The 20,501-nt window shown below is 37.2% G+C and overlaps 2 protein-coding genes across 2 annotated transcripts; one reads left to right on the top strand and one right to left on the bottom strand.

Annotated features, from left to right (window-relative positions):
* Positions 1-12,109: 12,109 nt before the first annotated feature.
* On the bottom strand, positions 12,110-16,433 carry LOC120720619 (alcohol dehydrogenase class-3-like). Its single transcript, XM_040010360.1, has 10 exons — positions 16,347-16,433; positions 16,186-16,235; positions 15,872-15,973; positions 15,571-15,721; positions 15,392-15,479; positions 15,083-15,302; positions 14,085-14,345; positions 13,751-13,883; positions 12,877-13,015; positions 12,110-12,385 (listed from the first exon to the last, which is right to left on the bottom strand). Exons 2-10 carry the CDS (start codon positions 16,201-16,203, stop codon positions 12,352-12,354), a joined length of 1,146 nt encoding a protein of 381 aa, XP_039866294.1. The 5' UTR covers positions 16,204-16,235; positions 16,347-16,433; the 3' UTR covers positions 12,110-12,351.
* Positions 16,433-19,916, top strand: gar1 (GAR1 homolog, ribonucleoprotein). The gene is made up of 7 exons (XM_040010362.1): positions 16,433-16,535; positions 16,835-17,053; positions 18,543-18,697; positions 18,807-18,866; positions 18,945-19,071; positions 19,264-19,371; positions 19,478-19,916. Exons 2-7 carry the CDS (start codon positions 16,849-16,851, stop codon positions 19,486-19,488), a joined length of 666 nt encoding a protein of 221 aa, XP_039866296.1. The 5' UTR covers positions 16,433-16,535; positions 16,835-16,848; the 3' UTR covers positions 19,489-19,916.
* Positions 19,917-20,501: the final 585 nt, after the last annotated feature.

The raw sequence follows: 20,501 nt of genomic DNA, 5'->3' as shown, positions 1-20,501 counted from the left end.
GCAATGATACCAATCAAAGTTGAAATATCTAGGATGAAAGAAATTTCACAAGCTGCCTTGTTGCAACAGTGGCATCCTACTACAATCCCACACATGAAATTCAATGAGCTCTTTAGATCAACCCATCCTTTCACAAATGTTTGTGAAGGCAATGTGAATAGCTAGGTGCTTGCTTTTATACACATTGTACATTGTCCGCAGTGTATTTGTAACTCCCCTTATGATGTATCTTGATCTGGTGGTATATTTCAATCAGCTTTGAATCCATCATGAAACAAACATTGCTTTACTCTGCTATGTATGGTAACCAGTAATTTACCTGAAGCCTGCTTCTCAGCTGCTGGTTAAACATTTAAACTGTGTGTCAAAAAAGTAATATAAAATCTTTAAATTGCCTGGTTTTGTCACTGTAGCTTCAGAATGATGATAAATTAAACTGAATTCTTCATTGTCTGTGGGCTCAAAAGTCAACTCCATATGACAGGAACACTGAAAGAGCTCAATTTTAAGTCTAGGCCCTCAGATTATACTAATTATACGCAATAACAGACTCAGTTCTTTGAAGGTTAAGCCTCATTAACTTCTCCGTGTAGGCACATGTAGCAGTAAAAGATCATCGGAAAACCCCTGGAAGAGTGTCAACATGTACAAATTCGGCTGTATCTACAAGTGGCATGTATTGTAAGTATTTCGGCATGCTGTACTTTCTGTAAATTATTCTGACTTCATGTTTTTTCCATTTTGTAAGTAGTTTTGTTAAAACCACTACTGTTTTCTAGACCAAATTAAAACGATTTGTGCATGTATTGTTTATCCAAGATCCATTCATTCACCTGACAGTTGTTGTTGATCTACTTATCAACTTCAGCTTAGTAAATTGTGTGATTTTTAATGCAATTTTGTTAGGCCTTTTTTGTAAATGAAAAAAGACAAAAAGGTAATCTACTTGGTTTAACCTGAAACAAAGTTGAAACACACAACCCTAAATCCATCTGCTTCCTCGGTGCTGGTACAAAATTCATCTCAAAAACAAACACTTGTTTCAGAGATGCTCGCTCCCTCAGTTTTAAGCTTTATTATTGGAGAACAAACATGGTGTTTAATCGTTCATATTAGACATGATTTTGATAAACCCAAGATTTTAATGTATCTCAGTGCACTGGCTCAAAGGTCACTGCCTTCCACCTAACAGAGGAGTCATATAGTAAGAGAATGAGCCCTGTAAAGGAGACCAGAGATTTACTGTGTCTTCCTCATACCCATGCTTCGATGCCATAACATTTTATGATGTATTTTCAGCAATACTTTTTAAGCACATCTATCCCATAAGGCAGAGACATAATTCACTTATGGCTATAGCTGAGTCATAGCCTTTCAAAGCCTGATCTAAACCTGATTTGAATTGCTGACGCACACAAGAGCTCATCTACAGTGTTATAGAATAGTCCATACAGAACAGATTTAAACTGATATATTATTATGTTATGTATACCATTGTTATGGTACTATAATGTTATTGTTGATAGTCGCATCATAACTGCACTATACAAGTCAGTGTCAATTAAAACTCATATATTATATGCTAATTTTATTTCCATAATTCACTTATTATAAATGGGAAAATAATTTTGGTAGCTTCTGTGGATATTTTGTTATATTGTCATGGTTATATTTAACTTATGACTTATTATTTTTGATTTTTATTTAGATTTATTTATTTAAGTAGACATATGTTGTGTTGCAAGGAAAATTAGCTAAAACTATTTATATTATACATGCAGAAGAAGAACGTTCCCCACATTTTCCCACACTTAAGGTCATGAAAGTGTCTTGAAAAAATGATTATCGAAAAGAAAAAAAATGCTTACATATAGATTTAGCTAGGTGTCTTAACTTAGAAAGGAACCACTGCCACTTTTAGCCACTTCTAAATGTACATGAAACTCCCATTAAATGTGATAGAATAAAAAAAATATCTAAAGATACCCTAACCCTTTATTAGATAATTACAATTTATTGTTACTTAAAATGAATCAGAACATTTCCATATAAGGATGTAAGACAAAACACATTCATGTCTGATGCAGACAAGCAAATGCATGCAATATTTAGTTTCAGAAATGTTACACCGTAAAGAGTTTTGGCAGTGAGGCTGCTCTAATTAAGCTTAGATGTTTTGGTTCATAGTTCAAACTCACCCGTTTTTATTTGGAGAGCAGTAAGGGTTCAAACTTGTCCTCTGAGTGATGTGATTGGAGGACACTAAATCCTTGTTCTGTTAAGGCTCAAAGAAATATTGTGGATGAGAGAAAATATCTTGGCAAAAAGCATCAGTCAGAGATGCTCATGGGAAATTATTGTTTTTAAGTTAATAAGTTGTTTTACTCTTAGCTGAGTGAAAGGGGATTTTAGGGATTCAAATCAAAACAAACAAAATGTCCAAATGAACTAAAGTGCAAAGGAAGAATCCTTGGAAGGAAATCAGTTCTACACATGGTATGAGCAAAATAAAGTCCAGATGTAGTGAGCTGATTTTCTGCTTCAGCTGTGTTTATAGGCATGCAATAACTAACACAAACACACACACAAACTCTCAAAATGGCTTGTCAGGAATAAAAAATTATGAAGGAGCCCACAATTTCTTCATACTAATCAAGATAAATAACCTCTACTGTAGCAAATTGAACTCGCTCCATTTAATGCTTCTCTAATTTCTTATCTCAGCTGAGACATGGCATTAATACAAATTGTGAACACGAAGGTTTGGACCATATTTAAAAGCTTGATTGCAGCCACATGATTAATGGATTAATGTAGTAGAGTTGACAGATAGGAGCAGCTGTCATTTTAGCACCTTGACAGTCCATTTTAACTGAGTCTTGTGCACTTTTAGTATATTTACAATATAAAAAACATGTATAATAGCAATATAATAACTTTCATTAAATGTGCTACATTTCATAATAAAGTTTTATGTGTAATATGTACATTTTTTTCTACCTTACACACAAAAGACAGATTTTTCATTATATTATTAAATATATGTTTTCCTTTTCAATAATAAAATTTATAATTACAGTTAACAATGAACTCCTTTGCATGATGTCTCCCAGTTAGGGAATGTACTTTTCTCTCACCAACTACTGTTGCAACGTTGCTCCCCCTAGTGGACGTCCTTCTCTGCTGAATGAACAAGAAAACAGAAATTGTAAACAACTTATTTCACACAAGCAAGACTAGTCATATTTCTTGATATCCCTGTTGATGATGTTGTTGAATTTACTTTGAACATGTCTGCAAAGCTACAGGTTTCAACTTGGGCAACAAAAATTAATCACAAGAGACAAATCTCTCCCTTAATATCTCCAAATATTGAGCACATCTCAAAGAGCAATGCTGTAACTGATCATTAGGCAACACTCTCGGGTTAGGGCTCCCTTTGAAAACAGCCCAGTTAGCAAACAGAATGCTGATCCCTCTGTCACTGTGCTCTTCAACCATTAAACCGCCTTTCTTTATGAGTCCAGAGATGAGGTTTAGGTGCTAACAGAGCAGGACACAGAAGGAGCAAGAGCCATAAAATCACTTGGCTTCCCGTATCTCCATAAAGTCATATTTTTCATGCTTCACACAAAGTTATGTTCTATTTGCCCAGAAATGAGATATACCGACTCATAGAGATAGACTGTTAACTTCATTAACCATGAAATTGGATGCTTTTTTCATGTCTTTTAGGTGTTCTGTACTTTTTGAACTGTATTATGTGATACTGGCATTTAAAACACATTTTGAAAACTTAAAGAAGGCACAATTAATCATTTTGATTAATCTAAATGTTCTAAAACAAACATTTTATGGTGTTTGTGGGTGTTCCAAGAGCCCATGCAATAGTCTAACTTGTCAGGGCAGGGCAGAGCTCTGGGGTGGGTAAATCTACCTCCAGTACCCTGGGGATGTGGGATTACCCTGGGCCATTTGGCTGTTTCCAAACAGGTGAGGAGTCAGGTTAGACAAGACGGACTTTGTTGGGGTGTCCAGGGCTTAGTGGATATTACTTTAAAAGCAACTTGGTGGGTGTTCCCTTTGGCATCTCCCTGCCTCTCTGGGTTGTTTGTTTGTCAGTCATTAGAGATGGAGCATTTTGTGTGGGTAGTAGGTCTTAATCCAAGTGATAGTGATTATAGGGGCAGTCAATAGAAGCTAATTGTGTGCACTGCAGAGTTAATAACACAAACATAATCAGTCAGCTTTTAAACGATGAAGTAATCTTGTATTGTGCTGAAGGACTTTCCTTGCTGATTGCTAATGAATTAACATAGTATGAAAACTACTTCTGCACCTTCTGTTAAAATATAATAATTTCTATGTACAAATGCAATGACCTTTGACTAGGGTGCGTATTCAAAGCCTTTAAATTGAATTGTTACTCGACCAAATTGTCAAGCATAAACCCTACCTTGACTGGGGACTTTGTGTGCCTTAATAAAGTCCTAATAACTGGGAAGCATTGTTTATTTTCTGTTACACTGGCCCTGGGGCCAAACAAATTTAAACCCACTGGCACTGTGGCTTTACCTCAAAGCCTCACATATCCGCTAAATACCATTGGAGATCTGAGACTTTTCCTCGACCGTCCCTTTCACTAATGTTTCTGGTGGCCTGACTAGGCCTCCCTGGCACTAGTTTCATTCCCTAATAGTGGATCAGCTATGCTTTTTCTGTTAAACATAATAGAGTTCATTCTGCAGGGAGATTTGTTATTGGTTGCCTAGACGCTGTGCCGCTGATTCTTTTACTTGTTATCATTTGTTGCTTTACATGTAATGTTTGCAATTTAGGATTTGTAGCTTGTTTTGCTGTTACTTTTAGTATCCTGGTTAAGAGCAGACATTTAATGCTGAGAAATACAAGAGGAATATCTCTGAAATATCAATGTAAAGCTAGCGTTCTGTCAAAATAGAAATACATAAGCGCTTGAATAATAGACAAAGAATATTTTGATTAACAAGCTAAATTCAAGTAAACATGGCAATCTGGTCTTTTTTTGTTGTACTAACTCTTTAAAAAGTTCTGTGTATTTGCAGTGGCAAACAAATGTTTTAAAAAGATTTGATAGTATTAGCTTGGAGTATTTATAATGTGGATGTGTGGATCTGGGTTTTTGTAGATAAGCACATCACCACCTAGTGGAGCTTATTGTTTTTACAGCTACAGCAGATGCATTTCTGTCTCAAATAAAAGGCAGCCAATAGAATGAATGAAAAAAGAAAACCGCTAAATCATATTTTGTAGAAAATGTCAGGCCATGTATGTCACTTTATTACATCTCTGTATGTTGGGCATTTCAATGTAGATCTAAACATCCCATCCTATAATCACTGACTGTCACTGATATCCATATCAAGGCCAGATTTTCCACGTTTGCTCAGAGAACATCCCTTTCAAGCAAATGTGTTTGCTCTTACACTCAAGACATGTGAGCTGAGGAATGAAATATCAAACAGGACAACTGTTTAATGGGATGCACACATGCTCGCGCAGCCACACGGGCGCACACACACACACAGTTATGCATGCAAAAACAAAGCAAATGAATCTCTGAGCGTACACTTGCAGACACTTCATACCTCAGTGTCCTTAATGATAATTAGTCCTCTATGATGCCCACCGAGTGATCAGTGACTGTTCTGTGGGTTTTGCATGAATAATTTGTAAAGGAGAGAGTATGACAAAGAGATTGAGAGAAGCAGTAGCTGTGTCCTGTTGTGTTCTGGGACAGGGGAAGGCTAGATTACCCATGTGCCAGGGGAATCTAATGCAATTACGAGTGTTTGCTTACACCATGTGTCCTCTTCCGTCTGCGCAGCGGCATCGGGACTGCACCCGCCGCCATCCTCCCATTCAGCTCTCTTGTTTGTTTTCAGTATTTACGCCACCACAATTCCCTGCTCCTTCACCACCCCCTCCTCATTTGCCCCTGTTTTCAATATCACTAATTAAAGTAAACCAATAAGGTTGGGGGAGGGCAGAAAATAAGATTTGTTTGAAGACCAGATTGAACTCTACCGGCAACTCAGAAGTCAAAAGAGACATTGTGGGGGTTGTTGTTGGTGGTGTGTGTGTGTGTGTGTGTGTGTTTTGCTGGCAAAATATACATTATTTATAATGCAAGAAAGGAAGCCACAAAGGGAGAAAGGAGGTTTGTTTAAGAGATTAACATTGGCCTGCTTATTAGCTTTAGCACTCATTCCCAGTCATTTGCCTGTTCTCCCATGCCATCCACAAAGATGGAGCCAGATTATTGATTAAAATCAACTTTTACATTTTAGTCTTAATTTGACTCTCCAATAACGCTTCGCATTAATGTATCTGTACGTAGAGCAGTAGAGGTAGGAGATTGAAATGTTGCCCATTGTGCTATATCAAGCAGTGGAGCCCTGGCTTGGCTGTCGATACCGTGGGACATGGATGACTTAAATATTTTGTGTATTAGCTCCAAGGATGATATTAAGTTAATCTGTCTATGCTCCCGTTTGTTCTTTGAGATTTAAGAAATATAAGCAAACATGAAGCACACAGAGACTCCAGCTAAGATGAGGGCCGATTGAGAGACTTTTGGTAAAGAGAGGGAGCTGATCGCAGCGAACTGTTGGCTTTCTCAGTGTGAGGCTGTAAGAACACTGTCCATGTTCAAACCTCCCCGGTTAGGATTACATATTTGATGGTTAATCCTTTGCTTAAGTTTAAATCTGTGTGTCTTGCTGACAGCAAAGTTGACCTTACAATGTGAACCTTCTTAAAAACTAACTTCCCAGAGGCATACACGATTTAATTCAAGATCACTAGGAAGAGATCACATTTACAAGCAATATGCAGTGAAAAACTGCGTCTACATGCAAGTCTGTGTTTTCAGTAGCAAGTCTTTACTTGCTAGCCTATTAATGAGGAAGAAAAAAACTTGCTGCAAGACCTACACTGTTAGTCTCTAACCCCTTCTTTGAACAGCATTGTTATCATGCCACTATAAATTTTGTTCCTGTTGCCCACATGCTAGAGTACTCTTACACAAACTCTCGATATTAAAAAACTCCAAAAATCAATCTATTTATTCCTGCTAAACTGCAACCATTGATAGGTGATACAACTAACATTGTTCATCCCACTAAAGTGCATTACGCAAGCTTTGGGTCGTGACGTTCATCTGAATGTTACACGGCCATATAATTTACAATATAATAAAATAATATTGTATCTGCTTTTGAACACCATTTCTTACTGTCTTAAATTTATTATTCAAATATTGTCTGTGCACTGCTTCATTACTGCTATAATATAAAGTATAATACAAAAAATAAATGTTAAACTCTCTTAAGTCTCGAGGCATTAGTTTCCGGTTGCTTTAGCACTACATACATTTCTGTGTACATCGGTGAGATGGATTTATCTAAAACTGCTGAATCTGTTTGTCAGCTATGCAGACTCCTAAAGACAAAAAACAAAGTGCCTTTATAATTTAGACTTCCAGGTACGTACATATTTAAATACACGTATATGTGAATTCAGCATTACTCAGTTGAATTGCTGCTGCCCACGTGTAATTGAAACTGTGGGATGGTTGAGTATGAGTAATCTAACCCAGCCACCTATAATGGATCATTTCAGGTTTCTTTTCTGTTCACCACAATGACTATCCAAAGAAAAGTGTATCAACTGTGTGTGTTTTTTGGGACTGGCCCAGTCTTTTTGTGGACAGGCAGTAAAAAAAGGAAGCGTGATCCGGGTGCCTCAACTTGGAACAATGGTGAGTTGTTGTGAGGAAAAGTGGAAAAACAGAATGATGTACTTCACCGTGGTGGTAGAGCAAGGTTAACTATGGCCAACCGCACTCATCTTGACTTTTCTTGTCTTACCACAACCTTGAAACTCCTATGAAGCAATGTTCAGCTTGGGAGCCATCAGAGCCAGAATATTTTTCAAGGCCAAAAACAACGAGTGCTTGTCTACCACTAAAGTCAATTTATTTCACGTGATTTTTTTTATCCTAATATTTTATCTCATCATATTCTTGGGAAAAGGTGAACAAAGTTCTTTTAAATAAACTGCAAAAAATGTTATAAAATTGTAACTCGCTTTAAAGGCATATTACTACAGCATATTGACCATTTTAAATTGTTCCATGTAGATACACAACCACTTATTTCATATCAATTATGTTCTTACGGTCACATAAATAAAACGTTCACAAACCCTCCCAGGAATTATCTCAGCCACATGAGGCTGTGGGAAACAGGGGAGAGGTAAACTGAGCAGGTTTGGAAGAAAGGTAAATCTCCAAGTACTTTCTTCATGCTTGTGAACTTCTCCGGGATTACCGGGTAAACACACAGGGTCTCAGAGAAATATTTCCCCTACCTCCATGCCATAACCACATCAAAATACTCTGTTGACTCAAAGTTAGCATACTAAAACAAAGAATAAGTGGCAGATGGGATAGGGCTGTGTTCAAGTCTGTCATGGATAAGTCCTGTCAAGCCCACAGGGTCAGAAGTTATTCCACTGTTTTTGGGGCACTACATTTAAGTCAAGTGACAGTGAGTCACGGGTAAGAGCATGAACACAAATTATGATTCTCAACTTTTGCCATGGTATCTAATTAATATATAATAAAAAATGTATCCTCAGAGTCTTTAATACTAGGTCATAAGAGCTATAAAAAGCTAGACTCAAACTACCCCAGAGTATGACTCCTTCCCATGCCTGTTGGTGATGTGCTGGGTGACCACTATGGGAGAGACTAAACAAAGGAGTGCCATGATAGCACCTTAGAGCTAATCTCTCAATTACTACTTTACTGCTGCTGTCAGACAAAACACAACAAAAGCTTAGACCTGTCACGCATGTATCTCTGTATGTGTGTGTTTGTGTGTCTCTTTGGTAATAGCCATGTGTGGTCTGCCTAATCCTGCTCTTTGTTGCAACTTAACTATTAAACAGTGTCACAGGTTATAAAACACAAACATATGGTCATGCATGGCTCAATAAGGGGTGCATGATAAAGTTCTTATTAGGGTTAAAGGTTTTGTATAACACTAATGCCGCTGAGAAATGTAACTATAGATTTTAATATTGTACGAGGAGCACAGAAAAATGTAATAGTCTTGTATATACTTTTGTTAGCCATGTCATATGTCTTTTGCTTTTAGAGTGCTGTTGCATGGAAAACATTACTATAACAACACTAGTATCTGAATCCATTTCAGTCACTTTATAATGCCAAATGCACTGTTATCAAGTCTTCAACACATGGCAGCCATAATTTCTAAAAATAAATGATAATACCTAGATAAAGTAGGCTTTTCACTTAAAAAACAACACACAGTGCCGTGCCAGATATGTTACTGCACAGTTCACTAATGCAGCAGAAAACCAGTTGTCCTTCCACTACACTAAGTACCACATTGTGCTGTCCTCCAGTGAATCTGAGTATATTCCACTAACACAGCAGCTAAAGCTAACCGTGTCAGTGAAAGACCGGGAATGTCACAGGCAATGCCTGGCATTAGCTGTATAATGGCCAGGATTTGCTGATAAAACAGGGGCCTCACACTGGCAGTCTTTAGTGACTTAAGTGGGCCGTTCTTCCATAGCCTTGAGGCTATACAGTATATCTACTTGGTCTCAGGTTTAGTTCTCACAGATATGGATATTGTAATTTCTTGACTGATCAATTTTAGTTTTACTTTTTTGATTTTCCAGTGACACGAAACAAGTGTGCAAGAGGTTTATGAGAACACAGTGATATCAGTATCGTATAGAACTGAAGCCCTGCAATGTCGCACTGCAAAAAGAACATATAAAGACTAATTAAAAGTAGTTAACACTGAATATTTGCAACACTGCGTTTGCCACTGAAACACATCAAAATATATTGTGTGTAGAATGGATATAATAAAGAATGATTGCTTCTGTATGTTCACTGAATACATCATCAATGTCCTTAAGAATTGAAAAAATGGAAAAGTGAAACACTTCTAGAAAATGTATTTCTCATAGATTAAAAAATCCCAACATTTTCTCAGACTTAATTGTTAGCCAGTGAAAAACAAATAAACCTGACACTTTTCTTGTTTGACATTGTGTGAATGAAGCAGCCATAATGTGAAACGGGAACAAAAAACAGATAAAGCCAAATATAAATTAGATGTGTATTAAATTATTATAGAACATCTAGTAAAAGAATAAATATTACTAACAGTAGATGCATTGCGTTGCTGTATTGTGTAACCATGTTGCTGAAACTGACCCTTTTTTTCATCTTTAATTGTTTTAGTTTTGTTATTTATTTATTCTCCTTAATGAGGCAGAGAAAGAAAAATATTAAAAATTAAAATTAAAAAAAAACTTTTTTAAAGTAATGTCTTTTACTTTTTGAATATACATAAATGTAATCATAAAAATTCATACAGCTTGATTCCAGGTTGCAGGAATGTGAAAATGATGGGGTCAAACAGCTAAACATCGGCTGCTGCTTTCAGCGAATCTCATCGAGTCAATGCCACTCCACAAGACAAATAATATTCAACCGAGTCCTTCTATTTCCATTACTAATTCTTTTATGTTCAGAGAAACCTTTTCCATATTACATGAAATAACAAACAAAGACCAATATAGCATATTCTTTTTTAAACCCACATAGACTGTTTTCTGCCTACTATTCTTATATTCTTAGCATATATAATGTGCCATCATCCTGTCACACAGAAATATAGCTTAATAAATATGAGGAAATCCCTTGATCCCACTCTAAATGTTGTGAAAAGGCAAGGCAGCATGTTTTGATTTTTTTCCAGACATACCTTTATTTGTGCCATGGCATTTACCTCAAGTATCGTGTCTAAAAGTCTCAGGAAAGTAATGATACCAAGAGAAAACGAAAAGAAAATCAACAGAGGGGGGAAAAAACATGTAAATATCAGGGTTGGTATCTCTTATCACTATTCAACTCCATGCTTCTTCATGCTAAAAGGTTGTATCCAAGAAATATCTGCAGAAAAGCTGTACAGATGAGTGAAAAATATGACGAGATGGACAGTTAAGGCTTTTCAAATGCATACAGTGCTGAGGTTGTAATTCAGATAACATGTCCTCCCTGTGTCTGGTGCACAATGCTGTGACAATTCCAGAGGTTACAAGGATCAAAAACAAAGAGGGGAAAAAAGAGGTGGGAGACTTACGGTCGTCACTTTGGATAGTTTTCCCATGGATGAGGCAGATATTTGGACACATGTCCGCAAGAAAGCCTTATAAATCTGTGAGCATGTCCAACATTTATAGATGACAGTGCCCAGTCACATAACCACCTGTCAAAACTTGTCTTCCTATTTCTTTTGATCTTCCCCTCTTATCTCCTTCTACTGCAGCATTATGTGCATTATTATGTGTTCTATTTCTCGACAACATTCTTTACTTTGAGGGTTTTTTAGTAACAGAAGGTGACCTAAATTGTATAATCTGTGATTGATAGCATACAGGCAGAGGAGAAGGAAAGGAAGGAAGAATACCAATTTATTTTCCATTTTAAATAAAGATGGAAAAGTGAGGTAAGTGCCAAGGGTATTCATCTGATCTGAATGGAACTTCAATAAAACAAATTCCTTCGGCAGCTATTTCAGCTCTTCACTGGGAGGCATTCCCCAAACAACCTTTTGTCTTCTGTCCTGACAGCCCACAACTGTTATTCTAGCCCTTCTCTGTGACTCCCATTTAAATCAATATATAATATTACCAAGGACGAAATTTGGTAAGCCTGACCACATGAAGCAGATGCTTCTTCATGGTTTATGACAGATTCAGCTACTTGGTTCCTGTGTCTTTTAGAGCACGTTCTATACAAGGGTATTTAATTACAACTATTGCTGTACATTGATATCTGGATTAGAATGACCATCGTTGCAGCTTCCAAGCATGACAAAAAGAATTTGCCCTGATGTTCCTGCAGATGCTGTATATTTATAAATTACAACCAATTTACAAAAAAAAGAAGTAAACATTTTTGTGTGATGGATCATGATAAACAAAAACAATAATCTCAGAAATCCACATGAATAAATGACTCTTTGCACACTGAAAACCTGTTTTTATTGAGATGATGCCTTTAGTGGACCTAAACATCAAAGCTTTTACACGACTGCCATCTAGTGGCAGATGGTGGCATGTCATTTCCTACAAAGCCGAGCATGGAAAATATTGTAATTGTCAAACTAACACAAAAATGACAAAAACAACGCAAAATGTTATAAAAGTGACAGAATACTTCATTTTATGAGCAGACATTAAAGGTTTATCCTTTGTTTAAGAATCTTGAAGGCTGATGACAGTGCGGATGCTAAGAAAATAAAAAGAAGAAGAAGAATTAATATCGAAGTTTCAATTCCCAACAGAACCAAAACATCCATCCTACAATAGAATTGCAATGTTTATACAATTAATCAATCCAGTGGACATTACTACAAACATTATCCATTTTTTTAAGCCACAAGTCACTGTTCTAGCTTAATCAATGTGAATATTTGGATGTTTTAAGGTCTCAAGGTAATCAAATACTTAATCAATAGAAATATTAAGGACACACTATACCAAATAGTATTTAAATTTTAATGTCCTGGGAAATAAGTTTCTGAAATTATTTCTAAAGATCAATCAAATTGAATCTAGTGATTTGTTTAATCAAACAGAACATGTTAGACAGACGTTAAAGATTTGAAAATACTTTTCTTACATACACAAATTCTGTCCCTATATAGCAATTCAGCCCCAATATTTATGGCTAAGTAGACTTTTTCGTTGTTGTTTATGTACACATATGAAAGGTCTCACCTTTTACCACTTTTTAAAAGGTCAAAGGCCTTATTGATTTGAACCAGCGGGAGCTTCTCCGTAATAAACTCATCCAGTTTCAACTTGTGATTCATGTAGTCATCCACCAGTTTAGGCACATCCTTCACACTCTTCCACCCTTTAGAAAAAGTTAACAAGCTCAACTTGTAAACATGTTTTCATGTAATATGAACTGCATTGTTGTAAGACTGTCTTGTGGACACATTCACAGCCAATTCAGTGCACATCAGATGTGAGTTTGATGTGCTCATAGTACATGAAACATATGTAAATGTATTGTTACAAACTGTAAAAGTGATTATATAGTTTATGTAGGATATACCTAACTGTCTGTCCTCACTGAACTTCTTCTTATATACGTTTTGAACTCAGGAACCAAAAACTGATGGGTATTTTGACAGAAATTTAGACGATTCATCGATTGTTTAATTTGTTAACTGAGCACAACTCAAGACTTTTTACAGATTCTATTTTTTGGGGTTATTCTTTGGGTTATTAAATTGTACTTCAATAATATTTAGGTTCAGGAATGTTGATCAGAGAAAACAAGCAATGATTGTTTTTAATGCTTTACCTAAAAAAAATTACAAAATAAAATTCTAATGCCAAAGCATTTGTAATATAATTTTTAACACATTTTAAATATTAATAATCCAATAGTAAGGTTTTTTACTCCAATATAACATTAGATTTTGCACTGAAGGGCAACATTAGGGACAGTTTTTCAGGATGATACACTCAATTTTATGTTCATCACTCAATTCCACAATTACACCAGTTACCATAAACCTGCTGATGCGTTATGAAATGCTGTTAAATAATCTAATATGTATGGTAATTTTTTTTACTTCACCTCCAAAATAAGTGCCCTTTAAGGTACGTCCCATGAGAAGCTTTTCAACTGAAATGCTCATTACTTCTGTCTCTGTCCATCCAGCAATGACGCAAGTACCCCAGGCATCTCTTGTGGACTCAAATGCAGCATTCTAGGGTGACAGAAGCAGTTGCTTAGCTAATTATCATTTTGTATTTGTATCATTATATAACTGTTTCACTTGTGTCACTTTTGCAAAAGAGATCAAATCTAGGTTAACAAGGAACACATTGTACAGTGTATTCCAATTATAGTCACAAGACTTAATTTGCATTGTCACAATCGCATGCCAAATTTCAAATGAGGCACCCACCATGATAGCTGGACTTCCAACACACTCCAGCGCATAGTCCACACCTCCACCCGTCTTCTCCACCACAACCTCTTGGATAGGCTTGCTGTAATCTCTTGGGTTTATACAGTCTGTCGCTCCAAACTGTCGGGCTTTCTCAAACTTGTCAGGGTTGATGTCAACCCCGATGATCCTTCTCGCCATGGCAACCTTGCAACCCATGACGGCAGCCAGCCCGACAGCTCCAAGCCCAAAAACGGCACACGAGGAATCTTTTTCAACCTGAACGCACAAAAGTTGGAAGCCAGTCAACTAACAATTCTTAAAGATCATTTCAGCATTTTCACAGATAGTTTTTTTTACAGTAAATATAACATTTAGAGTACATTCCTTTAAACGCATACATGAGATATTATCAGGTCTGTGAATCTTGATTAAAATTATGTCTAAATAAATAACGCATGCAAGGATTTCCACTCATTTTTAGTTGGTTTCTTTTTAGTAAATGAGTACAAAAGTGTCCTGATTTTGTCATTTTATTTATGTTAATGTGTGTGGACCTACTTTTGGCTGCTCCCTTATTCACAAAGGGTCACCTCAGTGACTTTGGCAATTTTTAAAGCAGATTTCTTTCCACATGCAGCCAAAACAGGAACATTTATTTCACATGTTATACAAATGTGTAAACAATTGCACTATGGGACTACTTTGCATTATTTGAATTTGTATAAAGTAACAAATTAAAGTAGTTGACATGAACACCTTATCCTGAAAACTTAGAGGCACTCATGTCATTTCTGCCATCTAGTGTTGATATTAAATGACTACAGTCTTGCAGCATATTGTAAGACAGAAAACTTCCAAATACAAATATCACTAATTTTTCTTTTTTTTTTGGTTAAAATATGCTTGGCTGTTTATATATTGTCATGTTTATCAATATATCTTTTCTAATTTGTTGCTTCGTCACATCTGTTCTAAGAGTATTAGTTTGAACCTTTAGAGTTCAGTTTTCTAACCTTGCCTGCATTAATAGCAGCTCCATAACCAGTGGAGACACCACATCCAAGCAGACAGACTTTGTCTAGCGGTGCATCGCTTCTTATCTTTGCAACCGAGGTGTCGGGGACCACAGTGTATTGAGAGAAAGAACTGACTCCAAGGAACTGGTAAACCTGCTGTCCCTTGCAAGATATCCTGCTAGTCCCATCAGCCAAAACTCCAGCTTGCATATTTGTCCTAAAAACCACAAAGAACAGTATTTACGTGAACACATTTTAAGTAATAGAGTAAATGTGGTTGTCTCAAAAATGGGGAAATAAAATCACCAGTTTTTCTTGCAATGATTTGTTTTTGGACTTAGACAGCGTTCACATTCCCCACAGTATGGCAGAAAAAGAGGAATAACTTTGTCCCCTGCGAAAACAACAAAACAATTATGTAAGTCTGAGAAGAAAAAAAAGAGAAATAAGACAAATGTCATCTGACTGGTTGTGGCACACTTTACCCGGGGAGAATCTGGTGACTTCTGGGCCAGTGCTCTCCACTATGCCAGCTGCCTCGTGACCAAGTACCAAAGGGAATGGTCTGAATTTCATCCCTTTTCCAGTCTCAAACAGGTATTCCCAGTCTGTGTGGCACACACCTGTGGCAACAACCTGTACAAACCAAATGATGTGCCAAATGATGTGACAGTTTCAGGAAGTGGAAGTGTCTGTGGTTAACAGTCACACTAACAGGAAATAAGATTAATCATATGCAAATCATATGTATTGTCATATTGCTGACAAATTTGAGCTGTGCCCAACCTTAATTCGGACTTCATGAGCTTTAGGTGGTGCCACCTCCACTTCTTCAATACAAAGAGGCTTCCCGGGCTCCCACGCAACAGCTGCCTTGCATGTGATCACCTAAAGGGGAAAAAAACCCAAAACAAAACAAACAAGTTTCCAAGGATGAGTGACTGTGTTTGGGCGCTGTTACAGATGGAAACAAACAACGAACACTCTCCATGACAGAAAACTTTCGAATGAAAAGCAGAACCCCCAAAAGCAACAGTAGCTGTTTATAAGACAAATAGTAAAAAAGAAAAAAAAAAGCTTAAAAACAACTTTTTTCTTACCTTTCCAACTGTTGCCATTGTTGACAGATGCTGTCTTCATATAAAACAGCCTGTATTTAAACAAAATAATTTAAATAAAGGAATAATTAAATCTGCACTTATCACCAAAACAGCTGCGAGTTACATTATATCAACATTTGAGTGGGTAAGGTTGAACTGACCGAGTCAAACAGCAGACAGGTTGCACCCTCTTCTAATTCTAGTTTTTCTTCAATGGTTTAGCTCCGTCAGCGCATTTACGACACTTTCCGAGACCGCCCGGTGCCTTTACGGCACGTTACGGTCACACGTGTTGTAGTCGCATGGAATTTCGGCAGGGCGGTCTGAAGTCTAGCCACTCGGTCAAATTTGTGAGTAATTTTCTTTGTCTGTGCAAAAACAGTGTTGCGCACTTTTTCGGTGTGTATGTTTTTAAACGACTACGTATCGTGTTGGTTTATGTTAGAAAACACCGATGAATATTCGTACTTTGAATGACTGAGTAATGCTAACGTGAGCTAACGACTTCAGCTAGCATAAGAAAGAGCTTCCAAGTCGGCATAGTTTGCCTGAATCATGGGCAGGCTAATTCATTCATAAGTGTTTAGCTTCAAGCATGAAATCACGTGAGCTGTGTCGTCTTTGTGTTTTCGTTATTTCTTATTTACAGAGTATTTGAGGAAAATGTCGTTCAGAGGAGGAGGAGGACGAGGTGGTGGAGGATTTGGACGAGGTGGAGGAGGATACGGTGGAGGCAGAGGTGGTGGAGGATTTGGACGAGGTGGAGGAGGATACGGTGGAGGCAGAGGTGGTGGAGGATTTGGACGAGGTGGTGGAAGAGGGGGTTTCAACAGACAGCAAGACTATGGACCTCCTGAATATGTTGTTGGTAAGCCCAGTTCTAACAAAACGCTAAACCGAGTGCTTCTTTATACACATGTGAAGCTAAACTTCTATGTTTGGTGAAAAGTCACCAGGAACTAGTCTGTGCAGTCACAAAAACAAACAAAAAGAACAGGCAGGCATGCAGATGTCCACACACACCATCTTGCTTGAATCTATGTAAAGCCCATGTAACATATGTAAGATGACATTATCAAGCCAGCATTTACTGTGTTAATTACTTTGTGGTAGAGTCCTGGCAGTTTACATGCGGTGCCAGTCACGATAGAAACAAACAAAAATACCAGAAAGGTTTTTTTCCCCCTTCTGGGTTGCCACTCTTTGCTTTGTCATTTTTATATTTGTTCCTCTAGTTTTTCCACATCTTTGTACATTACCCTAGTGTCCATTCCAATAGTTTTGGCAATCTCCCTCTAGGAATTTGCTGCCAATTGTGAGTCCGTATTATGGTTTCTATTCCTTTAACAGATCCTTACATTGTTATTCTGTCATTGACAAATTCTAGCACTGCATCAAAAAAGTAGCCAGAAATGCATAGGAGAAATCAAAGGTATTCAACAGGCCATTCACGGTTGTAGTGGGCAGTGTTGATGTGACATGTAATTAAGTTTCTGGAGGTGCATGTCAGTTTATGAGGGTAGGTTGCATTATAGGGTTTCTCAGTGTCTGCGGCTATGTACATTGCCCACTGAAGCATACATTTCCAGTCAGTGTTAGCAGGCAACTCTAAAACAACGGTGGACCTTTGGGTGTGTGTGAATGGTGAACTTCAGTAGATATTCTATGTGACAAGAGTATGAAATTAATACACCGTGTGTCACCTACATGAGGCATTCAAGATCCAGTTCATGTTAATTAACTTTAACTACATGTTTCCAAGTTGTCCCAAAAACACCAGAAAACTATTGTATTTGCAAAGATGTTATATAATATTAGTAATAGTAGTGGTGATAGTAGTAGTAACAATAGTAATAATAATATGAGCAATATGTAAGTGTTTAAATGCAAACTGCATTACAGACAAAAGGTCAATCTTTTATATATTTAATGATCATCCCACAAAATGTGAATATGACATGCTGTACCAGGAGTTAGGGTGCCATGGAATATATTTTTAAGTCCACATTGTAATATTGTTAAAGATGTATCTGTGTTTCTACTCATTGGGCTGTTCAAAAACAATTTTTTTCCAACTTATTTGAACTTTGTTTTTATATGTTTATATTCTAGTGCCTCAAAGTCTCTGTTTTAGCATATATTCTGGGTCACTTCCTTTAACCCCCATTTATTCCCTCGGCCTCCAAAGAATTTCAGACTTACAGAAACCTTGTGCTGGATGCCCATAAAGTGAACTGCAGAGCAGTCAAGCATATGCTGATGTATTATAACCAGACAGAAATTTAAATTGGTTGTCAGTCATGGTATTGCACGTCTTAAACTTTAACTGTGTTTCATTGTCTTCACACCCTTCACAGCAGTGGGAGAGTTCATGCATCCATGTGAAGATGACATTGTCTGCAAGTGCACAACAGAGGAAAACAAGGTTCCCTATTTCAATGCCCCAGTGTACTTGGAAAACAAGGAGCAGATTGGAAAAGTGGATGAGATATTTGGCCAACTCAGAGACTTTGTATCCTTTCTATTGTCTTTGTTTTTCTCTAAACCTTTGATTGAGCCGGTGTAGGGGATCTGTTTGACATTGTCAGTGTTCTTGTTGCTTCCTTAACCCACCTTTGCAGTATTTCTCAGTAAAACTTTCTGAAAATATGAAGGCATCTTCATTCAAGAAACTACAAAAGGTACCAAAAATGTCTCACTAAACTTTTCTAGTGACTAATTTAATATCTTAGATTTCTAACCAAAATGTTGTCTTTTAGTTTTATATAGATCCGATGAAGCTACTACCACTGCAGAGATTCCTCCCGAGGCCACCAGGAGAAAAGGGGCCTCCAAGAGGAGGCAGAGGTGGGGGTAGAGGTGGAGGAAGGGGTGGTGGTCGTGGAGGTAAGATGGCATTCTCATTTTAATTTAATCTTCTGGCTACGTGTTTAGAATATATAACAAAACAGACATTTTTGTTTTTCTTTAGGAATTCTGCTCAGTTTTTGCTCAGTATTTACTTTTGTAGATTGAAAATGGAAAAAGCCTAATGCATGCAAGAGTAGTTTGATTAATTTTACTTTCTTTTTGTCTCAGGTGGTTTTCGAGGAGGCAGAGGTGGAGGTGGCCGTGGTGGAGGAGGAGGCCGTGGTGGAGGAGGCTTCAGAGGAAGAGGAGGTGGCGGTGGTGGACGTGGATTCAGAGGTTGGCAGGTTTTCTATCGTCTTACAATGTTTTGGTTATTTTCCCTGATGTGACACATGGTTTGTTTATTATGTCTGAACTTTGTTGATCTTTTGTTTTCTTATAGGTGGGAGATGATCTGACTCTGATGGTTCATTGTGACCATCACATCCTTATGGTCACTCTCGCAGCTAAAAGGTTATGATCTGTGTCAGATCCTGGCCTGTTGGACTCATATGAAGATTGTCTCTATTTGTAGAGTTGATTTTCCTGTTCTATTTTAATTTTTTTTTTTTTTTTTTTACCAGTTTTAGAAGATTGCTGGATCTTCAAGATTTGTATTTAAAATGTATTCTTGCAGCTGGAACCTTTTTGAGTCATTTGTGGGGATTATTGTATATTTGTGAGAAGAATGACAGGCGTTCGAACATATTCACAAACCTCCATGTCCAAATGTCTTCATGTGCAGGATGTCAGACTTGTTTTCAGCTAAAAACATTGGTAGTTTGTAATATAAAGAGTTACCATTGCAATCAAATGCCTCAATTAAAAAATGTGCTTTGTAATTGTGTGGCTGTTTCTTTATCATTCAGCAGTTTTATCCACATAGAAATTAAAAGAAAAGAAACAAAAAAAAAACCAGGCACAACTATGTTTTTACTTACTTTGGGCATCTCCTTGCTTATAAGTCACCTAAAAATATGCTCTATTTAACTCAAGTTACAAACCAGTGGAGGTTATGTTTCAAAACCCCTTTAAACTAAGGCCGAGAGAATCCTTGTGCTCATACTGGGTTCCTTGTAATGGCAAGAAGACGTATCTCTTGTCCTGCATGAGTAGGACTGGATGACTTGTGACTTGGGGACAGTTTTGTCAGTGTTCTTTTTATAAGACTGAAGTGGGCAACTCATAAGAGGAAGTGATCGATATCATGTTCTTCTTTTGACTTGTTTTGAATGCACTGAGTGACAAAAACAAACGTGTCTTATTCATTGATGTGTTATGGGCTTAGTCTGTGGTTTCTGTTTGGCATGCTTTTAAAAAGAAAAAATATACTTAAAACGATGCAGGTGACGGTTTCAGGAGATCGAGGCTGGACCATCTGGCTTGTCCATACTTGCGCAGCACATTGAGGTAGTGCACTTTTATAA

This window comes from Simochromis diagramma, unplaced genomic scaffold (genome assembly GCF_900408965.1).
Source record: "Simochromis diagramma unplaced genomic scaffold, fSimDia1.1 OVJJ01000585.1, whole genome shotgun sequence".
NCBI lineage: Eukaryota > Metazoa > Chordata > Actinopteri > Cichliformes > Cichlidae > Simochromis > Simochromis diagramma.
Note: the sequence above shows the minus strand (reverse complement) of the source record. Positions and strands in the feature narration are given on the sequence as shown.

What these genes read in the sequence shown, in the direction of transcription:
- LOC120720619 (XM_040010360.1), bottom strand. An exon ending in CTCATGAAGTCCGAATTAAG is followed by an intron (nt 15,722 to 15,871) that starts GTTGGGCACAGC and finishes TGGTTTGTACAG; the next exon opens with GTTGTTGCCACAGGTGTGTG. An exon ending in CTTTTAAAAAGTGGTAAAAG is followed by an intron (nt 12,386 to 12,876) that starts GTGAGACCTTTC and finishes TTATTTTCTTAG; the next exon opens with CATCCGCACTGTCATCAGCC.
- gar1 (XM_040010362.1), top strand. Translation starts at nt 16,849, where the DNA reads ATGTCGTTCAGAGGAGGAGGAGGACGAGGTGGTGGAGGATTTGGACGA. An exon ending in CATTCAAGAAACTACAAAAG is followed by an intron (nt 18,867 to 18,944) that starts GTACCAAAAATG and finishes GTTGTCTTTTAG; the next exon opens with TTTTATATAGATCCGATGAA. An exon ending in AAGGGGTGGTGGTCGTGGAG is followed by an intron (nt 19,072 to 19,263) that starts GTAAGATGGCAT and finishes TTTTTGTCTCAG; the next exon opens with GTGGTTTTCGAGGAGGCAGA.